General features: G+C 34.8%; 1 protein-coding gene across 2 annotated transcripts in view; it reads right to left on the reverse strand.

The window, feature by feature from the left end:
- PCDH17 (protocadherin 17) overlaps nt 1–14,133 on the reverse strand; it is an 83,908-nt gene that overhangs the window by 8,521 nt on the left and 61,254 nt on the right. The window contains exon 4 of one of the 2 annotated variants that reach the window (XM_083855558.1): nt 1,306–1,380. The exons of the other annotated variant lie outside the window; for it this stretch is intronic. Coding sequence (XP_083711684.1) covers nt 1,306–1,380 — 75 coding nt within the window. The remainder of the gene's footprint in view (nt 1–1,305; nt 1,381–14,133) is intronic. 2 annotated transcript variants of the gene reach the window in all.

Raw genomic sequence — 14,133 nt, forward strand, 5'->3', positions numbered from 1 at the left:
TGGAACAAAGTGTAATATTCTCTGCAGCCTACATTTCTCTGGTCTAGCCACAAACACAGTATCCTTTACTCTGAGGGTGGTGAGGCACTGGAACAGGTTGTCCCATTCATGGAAGTGTCCAAAGTCAAGCTGGATGGAGCTTTGAGCAAACTGGTTCAGTGGAAGCTGGGAAGTTGTCCCTGCCCATGACAGGGCAGATGAAACTAAATGATCTTTAAGAGTCCTTCCAACAGAAACCATTCTCTGGTTTTATTTAAAAAACCTCTACCAACACCAATAGTTGTTTTAAACTAATAAAATAATGTTATGCTTCATATTTTTAATACCTTAAATAGATACGAAAGGTCTGTATTTTCTGTACATATGTGTAAGCAGATGGACAACAAATGCCATGCAATATCTAACAGAGAATGTAATTAACTCTGCTTTTCAGAACTTCAGTAATTCCTAAAATATGACCAGAAAACCTCACAGAATTTCCATAAAATGGTGGAGTTTTGTTGTTGTTGTTGTTGTTGTTGTTGTTTTTAATTGAGACAAGAAATTACATTTACTAAAGAACAAGCAAGGATATAAGTAGATATTTATTACAGGAGACAAATAATGTGTGCTTTGGCATGTCTTAAACACCAGGTCTATATGACATTTCTATTGAGAACAATCAGTTAAAGCACTACCTCTGTTCTTGGATTTCTGTTTAATTACAATTGATTTTGACATAAATGAGCAGAGATAAACAAATACTTCTATACTTCTCTTGCTGTTATTAAACAGAGCTGTCTCCTATCTGGGTATTTATATTGGCTTGTCTGTCTAAAGGCTCCTTTCAGTCAGGCAAAGCAATTATGTAGCTCAGATTAGCAAAATGACTGGCAGTAAAATGAGAGTGGACTGCCACATTTTTAAACCTCTTGGATCTCATATTTTTCTCCTGATATTATAAACAGAAGTTTCTGAGGTCTGTAATCCTGACACAGATTCCCACAGGTGGTGTTGGGTTTTTGTTTAGTTGGTTCTGTTTGCTTGTTTTCTAGACACAGGATAAAAAAAATATATATTTTTATATTGCTATGACATAAAACACTTTAAAAGCCATAAAAACATGATAGTCTATGGATTTAATTCTAGTTCACATTTTTCCCCGAGAATAAAGGTTGGAGGAATATTTCAGGATTACAGGGAGCACTACAGAAAATCTAAAACATTTCTGACAGAAGTATGCTTTGATTAAATGCTTACAATTTAATGACAATCACATATTTTTAAAAAAAAAACAATATAAGATAAAGAAAATATTTGTGTTACCTGAAAATTTTCCGTCCTCACAGCGGGCTGGTCCACAGATCCCAACAATGGGTCTTTGGCCTCTGCCTTGCTGTTCTGGAGGCAAATCAGACCTGTGAGTCACAGACAGGGATAGGCTCTGCTTCCAAAATTCACAACAATATCAAAACTTTTGCAGCAGAAAAACAGCTTCTACTTGCGGCCCAGACGCAGCTCACAGACCTTGAAATTTTTCACTGTTTTTCTCAATGGTACAAGCACACAATTTTATAGTTGGCAGTGAACTGAAAATGTCTAACTAGTGAAAAAGTATGTCTCATTTCTTTCTAATAGAAGAGAAAGAAGAAAATGGATGCCCAGTCAGTGTTTCCTTATAAGTTGGGTAGCCCTGAATCTAATTTGCAGTGAAAAAACCATGCAACAATCATGAAAGAGTCATTTTGGTCTCTTCCCCATTCCACATAAGTCTTCCTAGCCCAGGGCTGCAGGTAGCAAATATACAAAGGCTAGCTGTGCCAGCCCTGCACTTAGCTGAGAAGCTACTGGGAAACTTTAGCAATACAACACATTGATAGTTCTAAACTGTAAATCTTTGTTTTAGAGCCCCAAGCTACTTCCTGAGAAAGAAGGAAAACTAAACTGCAGTAATTAACAGAAGAGAACAGCCTCGTGGATCTTTTAGAAAGTACATTTTTAATATAGCACATTTTCACTCTTGATCAAGGCAGTGCCAAAGATATTACGGTGGGATTGTTTCAGCACTAGCATCTACAAAAGCAATCACTCTTAAATCTGAAACCTAACTGAATTTGTGTAATAATTTGCACAATTTGCATGATATTCACATTCTTTTCACTAACTTTATTGTGAGCTAGTCATAATTATAGTATCAATAATTTCCATATCTAATTTGCCGCATTTAGTAAATGCTGCATATTGTAGTGTGGCAATGCTTATAATCTAGTCATTAACCAGGACCATTGTGAGCCTGCCTATACAAATATTAACAGATTGTACAGTTAGAGACAAGAGGTAACAAGTGATTATGATGAACAAAAGCAATGATTGGGAAGAAAAGACAACATTAATGAAAATATAATCATGCTGTTGACACTTCCTAAAAATACCAATATAAAAGCTCCATAATTTAAAGGAGCTATTTCCATCTGTCAGACCATCAAGTCACCAGCGATGAGCTATATGTTACACCACTGAACCTTCCTTACCGGTTGCCAAATATATCAGTGCACAAATCTTTAATTAGAAGGTACCAAGCTCTGCAAGCTTGCCTCAAATTTGGAAATGACAACTTGTTTACAGATATTGACTGAGAAGGGTGCCATTGAGGAGAGAGACACGACAGTTTTCTGAAGAAATATCTATGTCCTTTTGATGGCTCTGTTTACACTCTGACCGTAGGTAGATTCTGTTGAACGGAAGTTTGTCAGCCTCTGTGGAGGAGCCTTGTTTTGTCCAAAACAAAATCAATGAAATAAAGTGCTTCAGATGCTACCTGTTTTCCTTTGCAAAGTCTCATAAAGGCTGCATGGATTCTGAATCATTCAAAATCTGGCCACTTGGGTGAAAGAGAGTATTTTCCTTCACATTCCTGCCAGTATGCCTTGGATTTACATTAGAAATCTCCTATAACAGCCATAATGAGATCATGTTGGTTTTATACTGATAGATGGAAAACCCTATTAGGTATCATCCTCTGCTTCAAAAGGTTGATGTCATAAGTGGGTCATATACTTTGGACTTCATGGAAGGTTTACAATGCATCTGACAGAATAGGAGGAAGAACACTTATGATGTTGCTCTCAGAAAAAAAAAATTAGGTTGTCTAGGCATCTTAAGGAAATCTCACTTGGATGTTGAGATGCAGAAATATCTTCTTATAAAAGAAAGAAATTTTTAAGAGTTTCATATAGAGCCTTCCCCATTCTAAGTAACATATTTATTACCATATGATTAGAGGGTCTCTTAGATTATTATTTAGGAGATTGCTGGTGTGTTGTTACCACCTTTAAAAGATTAGGATTATTCTTGTGTCACTTTATGAAGAACCACATTCTCTTAGCAATTTAAGTTTCATAATGCTATCCTACTTAACTTTCTGCCTGGATAGTGCTCCAATTAGATCAATCAAAAAGGATAATTAATGATGTCTTTTTCAAATCTGGCTCTCTAAATATAACCAGTTTGGCAAAGAGAATTATACATGTAAACAGATTGAATACTGCATTTTCAGATTCTCCATGAACAGTGGATTAATTTGTGAAAGACATTTACTGAAGATACCTTCAGAATATTCATACCTTCATTTTCCCAATTCCTTCATCAAGAACTCTAAGTTACAGATCGCCTTCTTATATTTCAAGGATTGAGGAGATTATAGATATTAACACCACTAATACAGAAAAAAATCTCTCTTACTAGTTACCATTATGTGCAGCAGTTCAGCTGCTCAACTGAGACTCACCTTTTTACTTGTCATCTTTTCATTTGTTATGGCTTCAATTTCTGAACTGATTTCAGAATACTTTGATGTGAAAAAAACATAGCTTTAAAAAAGATAGCTTTAAGAAAAATTGTCAATTTGGGGAACTATTTCCAAAGATGTTGTCATTATGCGTTCTTTGTTTTCTCACTAATGTCTTCCCTTTTTAAGCGTGGTAGCTATTGGAATCTATTTTTTCTGGTGTCTAGCAACTTCTAATCTGAGCCATGTTCTTATAAAAAGTATATTTTAGTCTTGGAGATAGACTTAAAAGCTAATTACAAATATCACTGCCAAGTAAGATGCAGTCAGGGTAATTTTTCTTAGCTGTGCCCTCAGCTTACTTATCTGAACACCCTACAAAGGAAATCAGCAGTGAGGCATTAGATAAGTTAAACACTGCTCTGGTAAAGCAAGTAAAAAGATACAGCTGCCAAATTTAAAGCTACAGAAGGATTCAGAGTAAACCAGTTAACATCCATCTATTGACATCCTTTAAGAAAATCTTTACTCTGTAGAGATGATGAAAATACTACATCCCAAGAAATAGGAAGGACATGCTATAAAATGCAGTAAAATCTATTCTAGATATGGATCACTGACAACTTTCTCAGGGTATTTAAAGCAATCTTTTAGATTATAAGAACTTATCACTATAATATTTACTTGATTTATGGTTTCATATATGTTTTACAACATGACTTCATTTTAATGGGTGCCCTTCCTCTCAGGCTTTTTTTTTTTTTTTTTATTTTTTTTTTTTTTTTTTTTTTTTTTTTTTTTTTTTTTTTTTTGTATTGGAAAAGAAAGGCAAGAAATCTGTACAGTTATTATTAGCTTGCATTCTGAGTATCACAGATAATGGAAAGCAGAGAAATCTGAGCCCCAATATCTACTTCATGGTTCTTCAAAAACAGCCTCTGGGTTTCCTAATAAAAATGTAGCTTTACTTTGTTTTTCTTTAAGAAGAAGAATTGCTTTAATTCCCAAGGAGACAAAAATAAAGCACCATCTAAAAGTTAGACTTAGCCTGACCTTGAACAAATTCTGTAAGGAATTAAGGTAAGAAAAATTTGTCTTATGGGAAAAAGAATCAAACTTTTTTTTGTTGGTTTGTGCCCAAGTGTTACATAGGTGCCTGTGCTCAGGCATGGTATGTACACCACTTCTCAGGTACCTAAGAAACAGTCTAGCAGAGCTCTAAACTTATTTGTAAGCTCTCAAGTGCCTCTCTGCAGTTCCAGCTGAAGATGGATACAAGGCAGCTAATTTGCTACCACCAAGGGAAAATGTTATAACATAAAAACATTCCCTCCCTTAGCTTCTAAACTGTTGAGTGCCTAGGGAGCCTGACTATTTGTAGAGCTGATACTATGCATATGCTTCCTCTGTAACTGTTACATGCATACATCTGGCATCTGTCTCTGTGTTAAACAGACTTAATTGTCCCCAGTATTACTATGTAGAAACCCTCTAACCTAGATGAGTAATGCAAAATAAATAAATGAAAGGATTTTTTTTCGGTGGCATTGTTTTTGCATTATTGTCAAGATATGCAATGAACTCTGTACTGGGGCTACAATAAAAATATTTTAGCTGTGTAACTTTCAGTGGAGATTGTGTTCTCAGCAAGACATTTGCACTTTATACAGTCTTTTAATCAAACGGGGTTCTTTTAGCTGGGACTCTTTTTTCTTTTTATTCTTCTTTTATTTTTTTTCCTTTCTTGGTTGTTTATGACCCTTCTTTTGTCCACATCAGACTTCAGAGCTTTTAATCATTTGCTAGACATAGCTGGAATGATTCTGAAGATATGTAATTTTTTTTATTTTTTTTTTTTTAAGTGTCATTAGGGGGACTCTACATGTTTGTACATTATTCAGGTCACTGTTGCCAACAGTCAAGACTCAGGCAAAACACATGATTTCAGATTTCAATATAGTTTTAAAAGATCAAAGAGCATGGAAAATCTTGTTCTTTGGTTAGACAGACCATGCAGAACAGCAATACTCTGAAAGATGGAGGTAGCTACACAGAACTAATACCAAATTGAAGGCCTTTTGAAGTTACTTTAACCTTTGTGTCAATGTTCATCTCAAAATTCCCCAGCAAAGTAAAAAAAAAAAAAAAGCTTTTAATTGAGAAAACACACAGAAATGAATTCTTCCTGTAAAATAAGAGGGAGAAAAAAAAAAAAAGGCAGTAAAAAAAAGCTGCTGGTTTGACATCTGAAATTAGTCATGCTAGCAAAGATGAAATATCCTCAAGGTGCTTCTTCTACTAAGATTTATTCCTTTGAGCAAGACGATAAAGCATAGACTTTCCTAATGCAACTGTACCTGCCTAAGTCTATTTAGGACTCAGAGTAAAGCTATTCGTACAGCTGAGATCTTCTGAAGAGCCTGACCTCCTCCTACCATGTGCACTAAACCCTAGGGAGTAGGAAGACAGGCCATAGGTTTTTCACCTCTCCTGTTAAAGTTTTATTATCATGAAAGAGGAAGCAAACCAGAGAGAGTTTCCATTTAAACTCCTGTTGAAGGGAGAGTTCTTGTCAGTCAAGGGACTGAATAAAAGCCCCACCGGATGTAGATTCAGATGTTGAATATTAGTTTCATCAGTGACAGAGTATCTATAAAAAAGAATAATTTCAATCAAGAAACAGAGAAAGCCACATAACCTAATATTTGACAATTCAAATTAGGCTAGAATTCTTATGTCGTCTCTGAAGAGAATGAAGAGAGATGGATTCAGAGAAGAATTTAGAATGCCACTGAAACTCTCCAGACCTAGAACAATTCATAGGTAGGTCTACCTATCTTCACATGCATGGATATGATGTCCTGAAGTTATCTACATATGTGTTAGGGATATATATCAATTAGTCTACCTTTTCTTATAAGCTGAGTTAAACTTTTCAGCACTCAGAAAATTACCTGCTTTGAGTCTAAGAGCCCAATATTTCCTAAACTAATGTAGGTGGGATTGAGGTGTTTAACTCAGCAATGTGCTCTTTTCCACAATGTGCTCTTAATGCACATTGTTCTACCATTGGTAAGAAAATAGTCCCTTTGCAAACTAATAGCTAAGTGATACCAGACACATATAACTTCTGGGAAATCCACAGAATATTTGTCAGATGAAGTTTGATGGTATTTTTCCACTGGGCTGTTTTCAGGAAAGAGCAAACAAATTTCCTTCTTCCCTTACACTGTACTATCATGCTTATATTAAGCTACTACTATTTTTTTTTAAGAATTAAAACTTGTGACAAACTGATGCATTTTGAAAGCCTGAAGGAACACATTGGGATCTGATGTTCTTCATTGAGGAAAATTGTAGCTGATCCAGAACCCTCACACAGCTGCAGCCCTGACTCCAAATTCGTATCAGAAGCATAGCAGGGAGTGATTTTGCTGATGTATAGATTCTTTCACAATTACAAAAACAAGATATTTGCCGTGGTGTAAAGTGGCATTTTATTTTATTTTTATTCCAGAGATTTAGCAAAAGAAATCCAGATCAGATGAGCAACTCTACTTTGTCTCCAGAGCAAGCCAGCCTGTTGCCAGCTTAACCAGAACATCATCTTGTCTCCTGAAGGAATCTGGGGGCAGAGCCAAATCTTCTGTCCAGCCACACCTTGCTTTGCAGATCTAGCTGAAACCTGAACACAGCAGAGTACTGGACACCTTGCAGCATATCTATTGAGATAGAGCAGCATATTTGAAATTCCCACCAGTCGCTGATTTCATTCTCAGAAATCTGATCTCAAAATTTTTATTTTAAAGGCTGGTAGGACTGAGATCTTTCATTCATTAAATCTGTTGCTTTCAAAATCGGCCCAAATATTCCTTCTTTAAATAAATTCTCAGTTAAAATTTGGCATGTGCTTTTTGATTCAAAAATGCTAAGTTGGTATTTCTCAGAGAGTCAGACTATGAGGATAAACAACTGTCAACAATTTTTTCATAAAATACTAGTCACAGTCCTCTGAAAAACTGATACACTTATTTAGCAGTTAATTTTTCTTTAAACATAATCAAGTGGAAAACCAATGATGGTAATCCTGTAACTGGATCTGCATTATCAAATGATCTCATGAAATTTCACCACAGATCATAGATTTGATCATCCATCGTAGATTTAGAGACTGCATCCTATTGGTCTTCTTGATATACAAATAAATTCAATTCCAGCTTGATGTTACAAACTGTCTTCAACAAGTTCATTTGCTGTTTATTGCACCTTCACTTCAAGAGGTTTTTCTGGGCTTTTACTAGTCAGAGAAGAAAGGCTAATATTCACAAGATACATTGGGATAGAATATGCCAGTGTATATATTTTCAGGGTTAGACAATGTGGTTTTTTGGCGTCTAAGGGTTATTAAAAATACATATATATATATATAAAAAAAAAAAAGGTAAAACTAGTATGGGAAAATAAAGGGAAATTCTTTGTTAGGCTAAACACTCTGAATAAAAAGGTCTTATGTAAGTCTGATTTTCAAGACCAAAAAGAAGAGAAAGAATAATATGTTAAATTTAAATGTTTATGTAAACCATCTTCCCTAAAGTTTCCTATGACTAATTCATTAGAAATTAATTTGTTTGAAATCTTTCTTTGAAAAAAACATATCTAAAATAATATATTTACTTTGCTTACTGTGAAAATCTGTTTTCTAAAACAATCAGCAAATGTTGTTCTGGAATGTAATTGCCTATTAAATTTCAAAAAGGAAATCAAAAAGGGGTAAAAATACAGGATAAAACATTTCACACAGAGAGGGATATGTATATTTCAGTCACTTTTTATTTCCTGACTTCGGAGAGGAAAATAAAGCATTTTCTATAAGCTTTCAGTGTCCCAGTTAGCCTGCTCTAACTGTGATGACAACATGCATCTTTGATGACATGGATGAATACATCTAAAATTCAAGTCTTCCTTCTAGCAAAACTGTAATCCAGTACAGAAGGTCAATGACAACCTGCCTTTTAAGGCCAACTGTTTGTGAGTAGTAAAGCAGCATTTTCTGATCAGGAATTTTCTCTCTGCTTTGCTATCTGATTTCTGCAGGGACATACATCTATTTACCACACTAAATCCTGTTGTTCATTTTTTGCATGCAACATATTCTTTATTCATTTACTAGAAGTAGACAGAACTGATTTTTTTGTCCAGCAGTCTCCAAAGACTCAGCCAACTCTAGCTAATCCCCTCCTACTTATTATTCAGCAATCAGTGTCTGCCAATAGGATTTGGAAATCCCAAAAGATAATGTTTAAAGAGAAGGGTTAAATTCAGCTTGTGTAATGACATTCTCTGTTCATGGGATAATTCATCATATCCAAGGAATCTGTTCCAAGGAGGGACCTAAGGCTGCCAATTAAAATAAATTAAACTAGATGGACAGCCATCTGAGTGAATGAGATCTCTGCCATGATCTGAAGCAGCTTTATTAACAGTGAGAAGCTACGTTGGTAGAGACAGTTCTTTTAATCTTCTCCAAAGGACCTCATATTCCTTGCAGAAAGTTGTGTTTGGGAGGTCTAGAGCTAAGCTCCCTGAGAAGCAAGGATATTAAGAGAAACCTGCTGGGGTACTTGATTTAAAATTAAAGTGAATTTATCAGCTACTCTCAACTTTTTGAGAGGCTAATTGAATTATCAAAGGCTGCAATGGGGAATGTAAAGCCTTCTGAGAACAGATTTGTAATATAGATAAAATCCTTAACTCATGCCATGTGATTATCTTAAAATGTTGAAACAGCCTGGGTGCTATATCACACCTCAATTTAAGATTCTTTTTGCCTGGCTAAAGCCTCTCTCCACCCACCAAAACTATGGGAAAAATCAAGTATTTGGGGAAAAAAAAGGACAAAATTATTTAAAAAATCTATTCTGTGTCTCCTTTCAAAGTCTTCAGGTGTGCTAGGTGGTCAGGGTAAATTCTGTCAAATTTCTTACCCTAGGAACTAAGGTAAGTTCCATTGAATTTGTTGTTCAACTGTTTACAGCATAAACTTTAATCTTTCAGTTTCTAAAGGCTTTTGTAAAGAATATACAACTTCCCTCATTTTCAGTGAGACCATGCATAATTAAAATCAAAGACGAATGTATCATCTGCATGAACTAGGGCATATAATTCTGACAGAAAAGTTGCTATTAGCCTAGACTATAATTTTATCTGCGAAAGTTCAACCTTGCAAGATATTTAACTGAATTTTGAATTAACAAGAATTTTGCAAGATAATTAAATGATTTTTTTTTTTTAATTATTATGTCACTTCCATATATCTATTGGTGTGGAATTGTGGAACAGATTCTGGCAAAATAGACTAGTGGATTGGGAGTATATGAGTCTGAAATAGTTAAAGACCAAAGGCAATCTATTGTATCTCACTGACATTTTGCAAGAGATCACTTTCATATAAATAAAAAGTAATGTTCACAAGGATGTTGTTGGATTTATATCATAAAGACAGAGCTTTTTCTACAATACCTACATTGTCATATATTTGTTGAGGAATGTATGACTTAATTACTCTACTGACAATTATAAAAAATACTTATAAAAGTAGAAAAAAAGCCATGTTAAAATTGAAAGTATGAGTAAAGCTTTCAAGACTATCCTGGCAGAACAAAAGGTATAAGACTAATTTTGCACCTGTTAACCTCCTATGCTGCGATCAAGTGCAGTTACAACAACCTGGATGAAATCACTCCATGAAGAGGTGAAAAGAGGTGATTGTAAGAAGTGTGAATACAATTCTAAATCCATAATAAATTCCTTTCAGAGTGCAAGGACATCTGTTAAAATGCTTTCTCTTACCCAGAAGCTTTAGAGATATTTGAGAGAAAGAAGGTAAAGAATCACAAGAAAGAGGATAATGTATTAAGATGCTGTAAGGCATCAGAAAGAACATATACTGTGATCTTTTTCTATGATAAAAGTGTATCCTGTTCCATGAATACAACTGGTGACAATTGTGAGTAATTAGTAATCATACCAAGAACCAATAGTTTATCTCTTATGCACAAAGCAAAATATCTGTAGCAGTCTCAACACATGCTGTGTTTGCATCATCCCTTTTATAGAGATCTTTATTTATTTTTTATTTATTTCCCTTTGTATTTATCTCCCTTTTATGGAGACCCTTTCATTTATCTCCTTCTTATGGAGACCTCCCAGAAGGGTGCAGAATCCATCATTCAGTAAAGTGGACCTGGAATCAGAATAGGAGAAGCTGAGGTGCTATTAGTATCTCTAATTTATTCCTCTAAATAGAAATGTTCTGTTTTTACGAGAAGGGAAAGAGAGAGACAATAGCCCCCTGCATTCAATTCTTTCAATATATGCAAATCAAATGTCTTTCCAGCCTTGCAAGAGCCTCAGTTTGCTTGCCCTTGATTTTCGAGAGCCATTTCACTGACAATTACAGATTTAATAGAATATTCTGCATTGGAAGGGACCCACAAGGATCTTTAAGTCCAACTCTGAAGTGAATGGCCCGTACAGCAATTGAATCCAAAACCTTTGCATTATTAACACCATGCACTGACCAACTGAACAAATCTTAGTGCCCCACATCTTTTCACTTTCCATCCATCACCAAAGCAAAATTAAACTTTTTCAAAATTTGCAATATTTTTTGCAAGCTTGGCTGGAGCTTTGAGCAACCTGGCCTAGTGCAAGTTTTCTCTGTCTATGGCAGCGAGGTTGAAAGTAGATGGATCTTTAAGGTCTCTTCCAGCACAAGCTATTATATGATTCCCTGATTCTATGATTTTGTCCCACTAATATTCCTATTCATGAGAGTTCTGTCCTCCTTGAGCTGCTCCAAGGGGCTGTCAGTGTCCCTGTGCTTGGTTCTGTTCACTAGACTGGTTTCTGTTGCACTGCATACAAAGATAACATGGTCACAAATAACACACTGTGCCATGAACTAATTAAAGCTTCTTTTCTGAAAACTTTTGTATTGACTAGTATGTCTTGGAAGGCACAGTCTGCTTGAAGATTTTTAAGTAACTGAGGCATTTTTAATGACTCTCTTCAGTCAAGAGTCTTCAGCACCTAATAATCTGTGACATCAGTTTTCCACTGATATTGAAAACTTATATTGTCCATTACAGCTGTCTATATCCACAAAATTTGTGGAAACTTACTTTTAAATCCTGTATCCTTGGATAGATGCTGGTTCAGAAGTTATGGATAATCAGGGAAATGTGCAGACACATGATGTAATTTCACGGATTTATTACTAAAAAACCCTAAAAATATATCTTAAAAAAGTCAAGTTATTCTTTCCATAACTGTTGTTGAAAGACTTATTTCCCTACATAGGATTTCTGTCTTCCCTTGAATATCTGGAACAGACTTAGGAGATCATTAATGGTACCATTAACTACTTATTGGCCAAGTTTTTCAAATACGGCTTTCTAAGCAAATCAATGTAAAATATGTTTAAATGACTGCTCATGGAGAAGCAGCCTATCCTGATTATTCTGAAGAAACTCATTTATTATCAGATTATCCTGAGACAATTCACTAAAATGTCCAGGTTGACTCTGACACTGAACTAACTCAGACACTTCCACTTGATGTGCAGTACTGCTCTGTGTTGTTTACATTTACACCTTAGCAAGGAATGTCAGAGGGACATAGCACGAGACTGACTCTTGCATGCCTCCAAGGAAGGTGTCCATGTGTGAGATAGACGATCAACTTCCCACTCCAGCATATGGAGAGAATCAACATTATGTGCATGTTAATGTACATATTTACGATTGATCTAAATCTCTAACTTAGATGGTGTAAACACCTAATTTAGCTGTATGAATATGGATCACATTGGCACTCCAAAAACCTAAATATAGATGTGGGTTATCATCTTTTGGCAGAAATACTTGAAAATACTTGGTTCCCTACCCTAAATACAGTCTTCTGTAACAAAAGAATTTGTAAAGAATTTTGTCAGTGATTATGAGCAGAGCTGCAGAAGTGGCATTCAATTAGTTTCTTTTTGTTTCTGTGTTAGGGAAAGTTCTATTTTGATTAATCACTCTTGCTACAAAAATGTGCTATTTTTTTCACAGCAGTTTTCAAGAAAGCCGTCTTGAAATTTCTTGGAAGACATGCTCCAGCTTGTTGTGCCCAGCTGTGTTACATCACATAACAACACACTCACACATGATTAATGAAAAACATATCATCCTACACAAGTCAGGAAAGAACTAATTCAATTCACTTAAAAATTTCTATCCCTTCCATAAGAAAAAAAAATCTCCTAGTACTACTTTAAAAAAACCAGAGATTAGGTTTTGTACTCAACACTTGGAGCAAAGGACAAGAAAGAAGTTTCAAGAGATAATAGGACAAAAATTAACCACAAGAGGCCAAAATATGTCTATCAGAGCAAAATATAAATATTAGGGGGAAGAAAAAAACCAAGAAATCTGAAGAAATACTAGTGCTAAGAAACAATTCCATCCTTCAGCATGAACTATATTATAGACTTCCAGCCAACAATAAATGTGACTTATTGGATACAACTTTAATTAAGTAGCATCCAGATCAGTTCACACAAGGAAGGCAAATTTATTAAAATAAATTTTCAGGCCAATAATCTTTAAACATAGCAGATTTAAGCATGTAATTTTCCAAATGAGTAAAAAAAAAAATCTTTTAAAATGGAAAATTTGTCAATGGGTCAATATAAAAAAAATTCAAAGCACAAGCAAAAATTTACAAGTATGTGCATAATATGTGATGGCAAGCATGCAGTAAAGGGAATGGGGGTATATAGCTGCTTTTTCTAAAGGCAACACCCTATTATAACTAAAATAAAATCAAAAAGGAATCTGTGATCATAAAAATCTTATAGACTGCCTCATAAAACATTTTAAACTAAATTTTTATGTTATTTAAATGGTGCTGGTTAAGTTCAGCTGTGTTAGATATAGCTTTGTTTGATTGTTTTGGATTTTTTTCCCCAACTGATATTAAACAAAAGTAGAAAATAAAATGCTATTTGTCAAGTTCTACACAAGACATTTCAGCACATTTTAACTTGTAGACTGTTTTTACCAACATTCGTTCTGTCATAAATATATAGAAAAATTACAGAGCTGTAATTGCTTCCATAATCTCAAATAAGGAATTAATTCTTCTTGGTGAGAAAGAAAAATGTGGTGAATTTTAAAAGATGCCCAAAAGTGGACTCTGGCTAACTTCTAACTGAAGTTGTTCCACACATCCAGAGTTTTAGTCAAAAGGAGGTGAGTTGAAATGAACATAGTAGGACTTTTTATCCTATGCACATCTAGAGGATCTCCTTTTAGGAATAAATT

Source organism: Zosterops lateralis (assembly GCF_965231275.1).
Source record: "Zosterops lateralis genome assembly, chromosome: 2".
NCBI lineage: Eukaryota > Metazoa > Chordata > Aves > Passeriformes > Zosteropidae > Zosterops > Zosterops lateralis.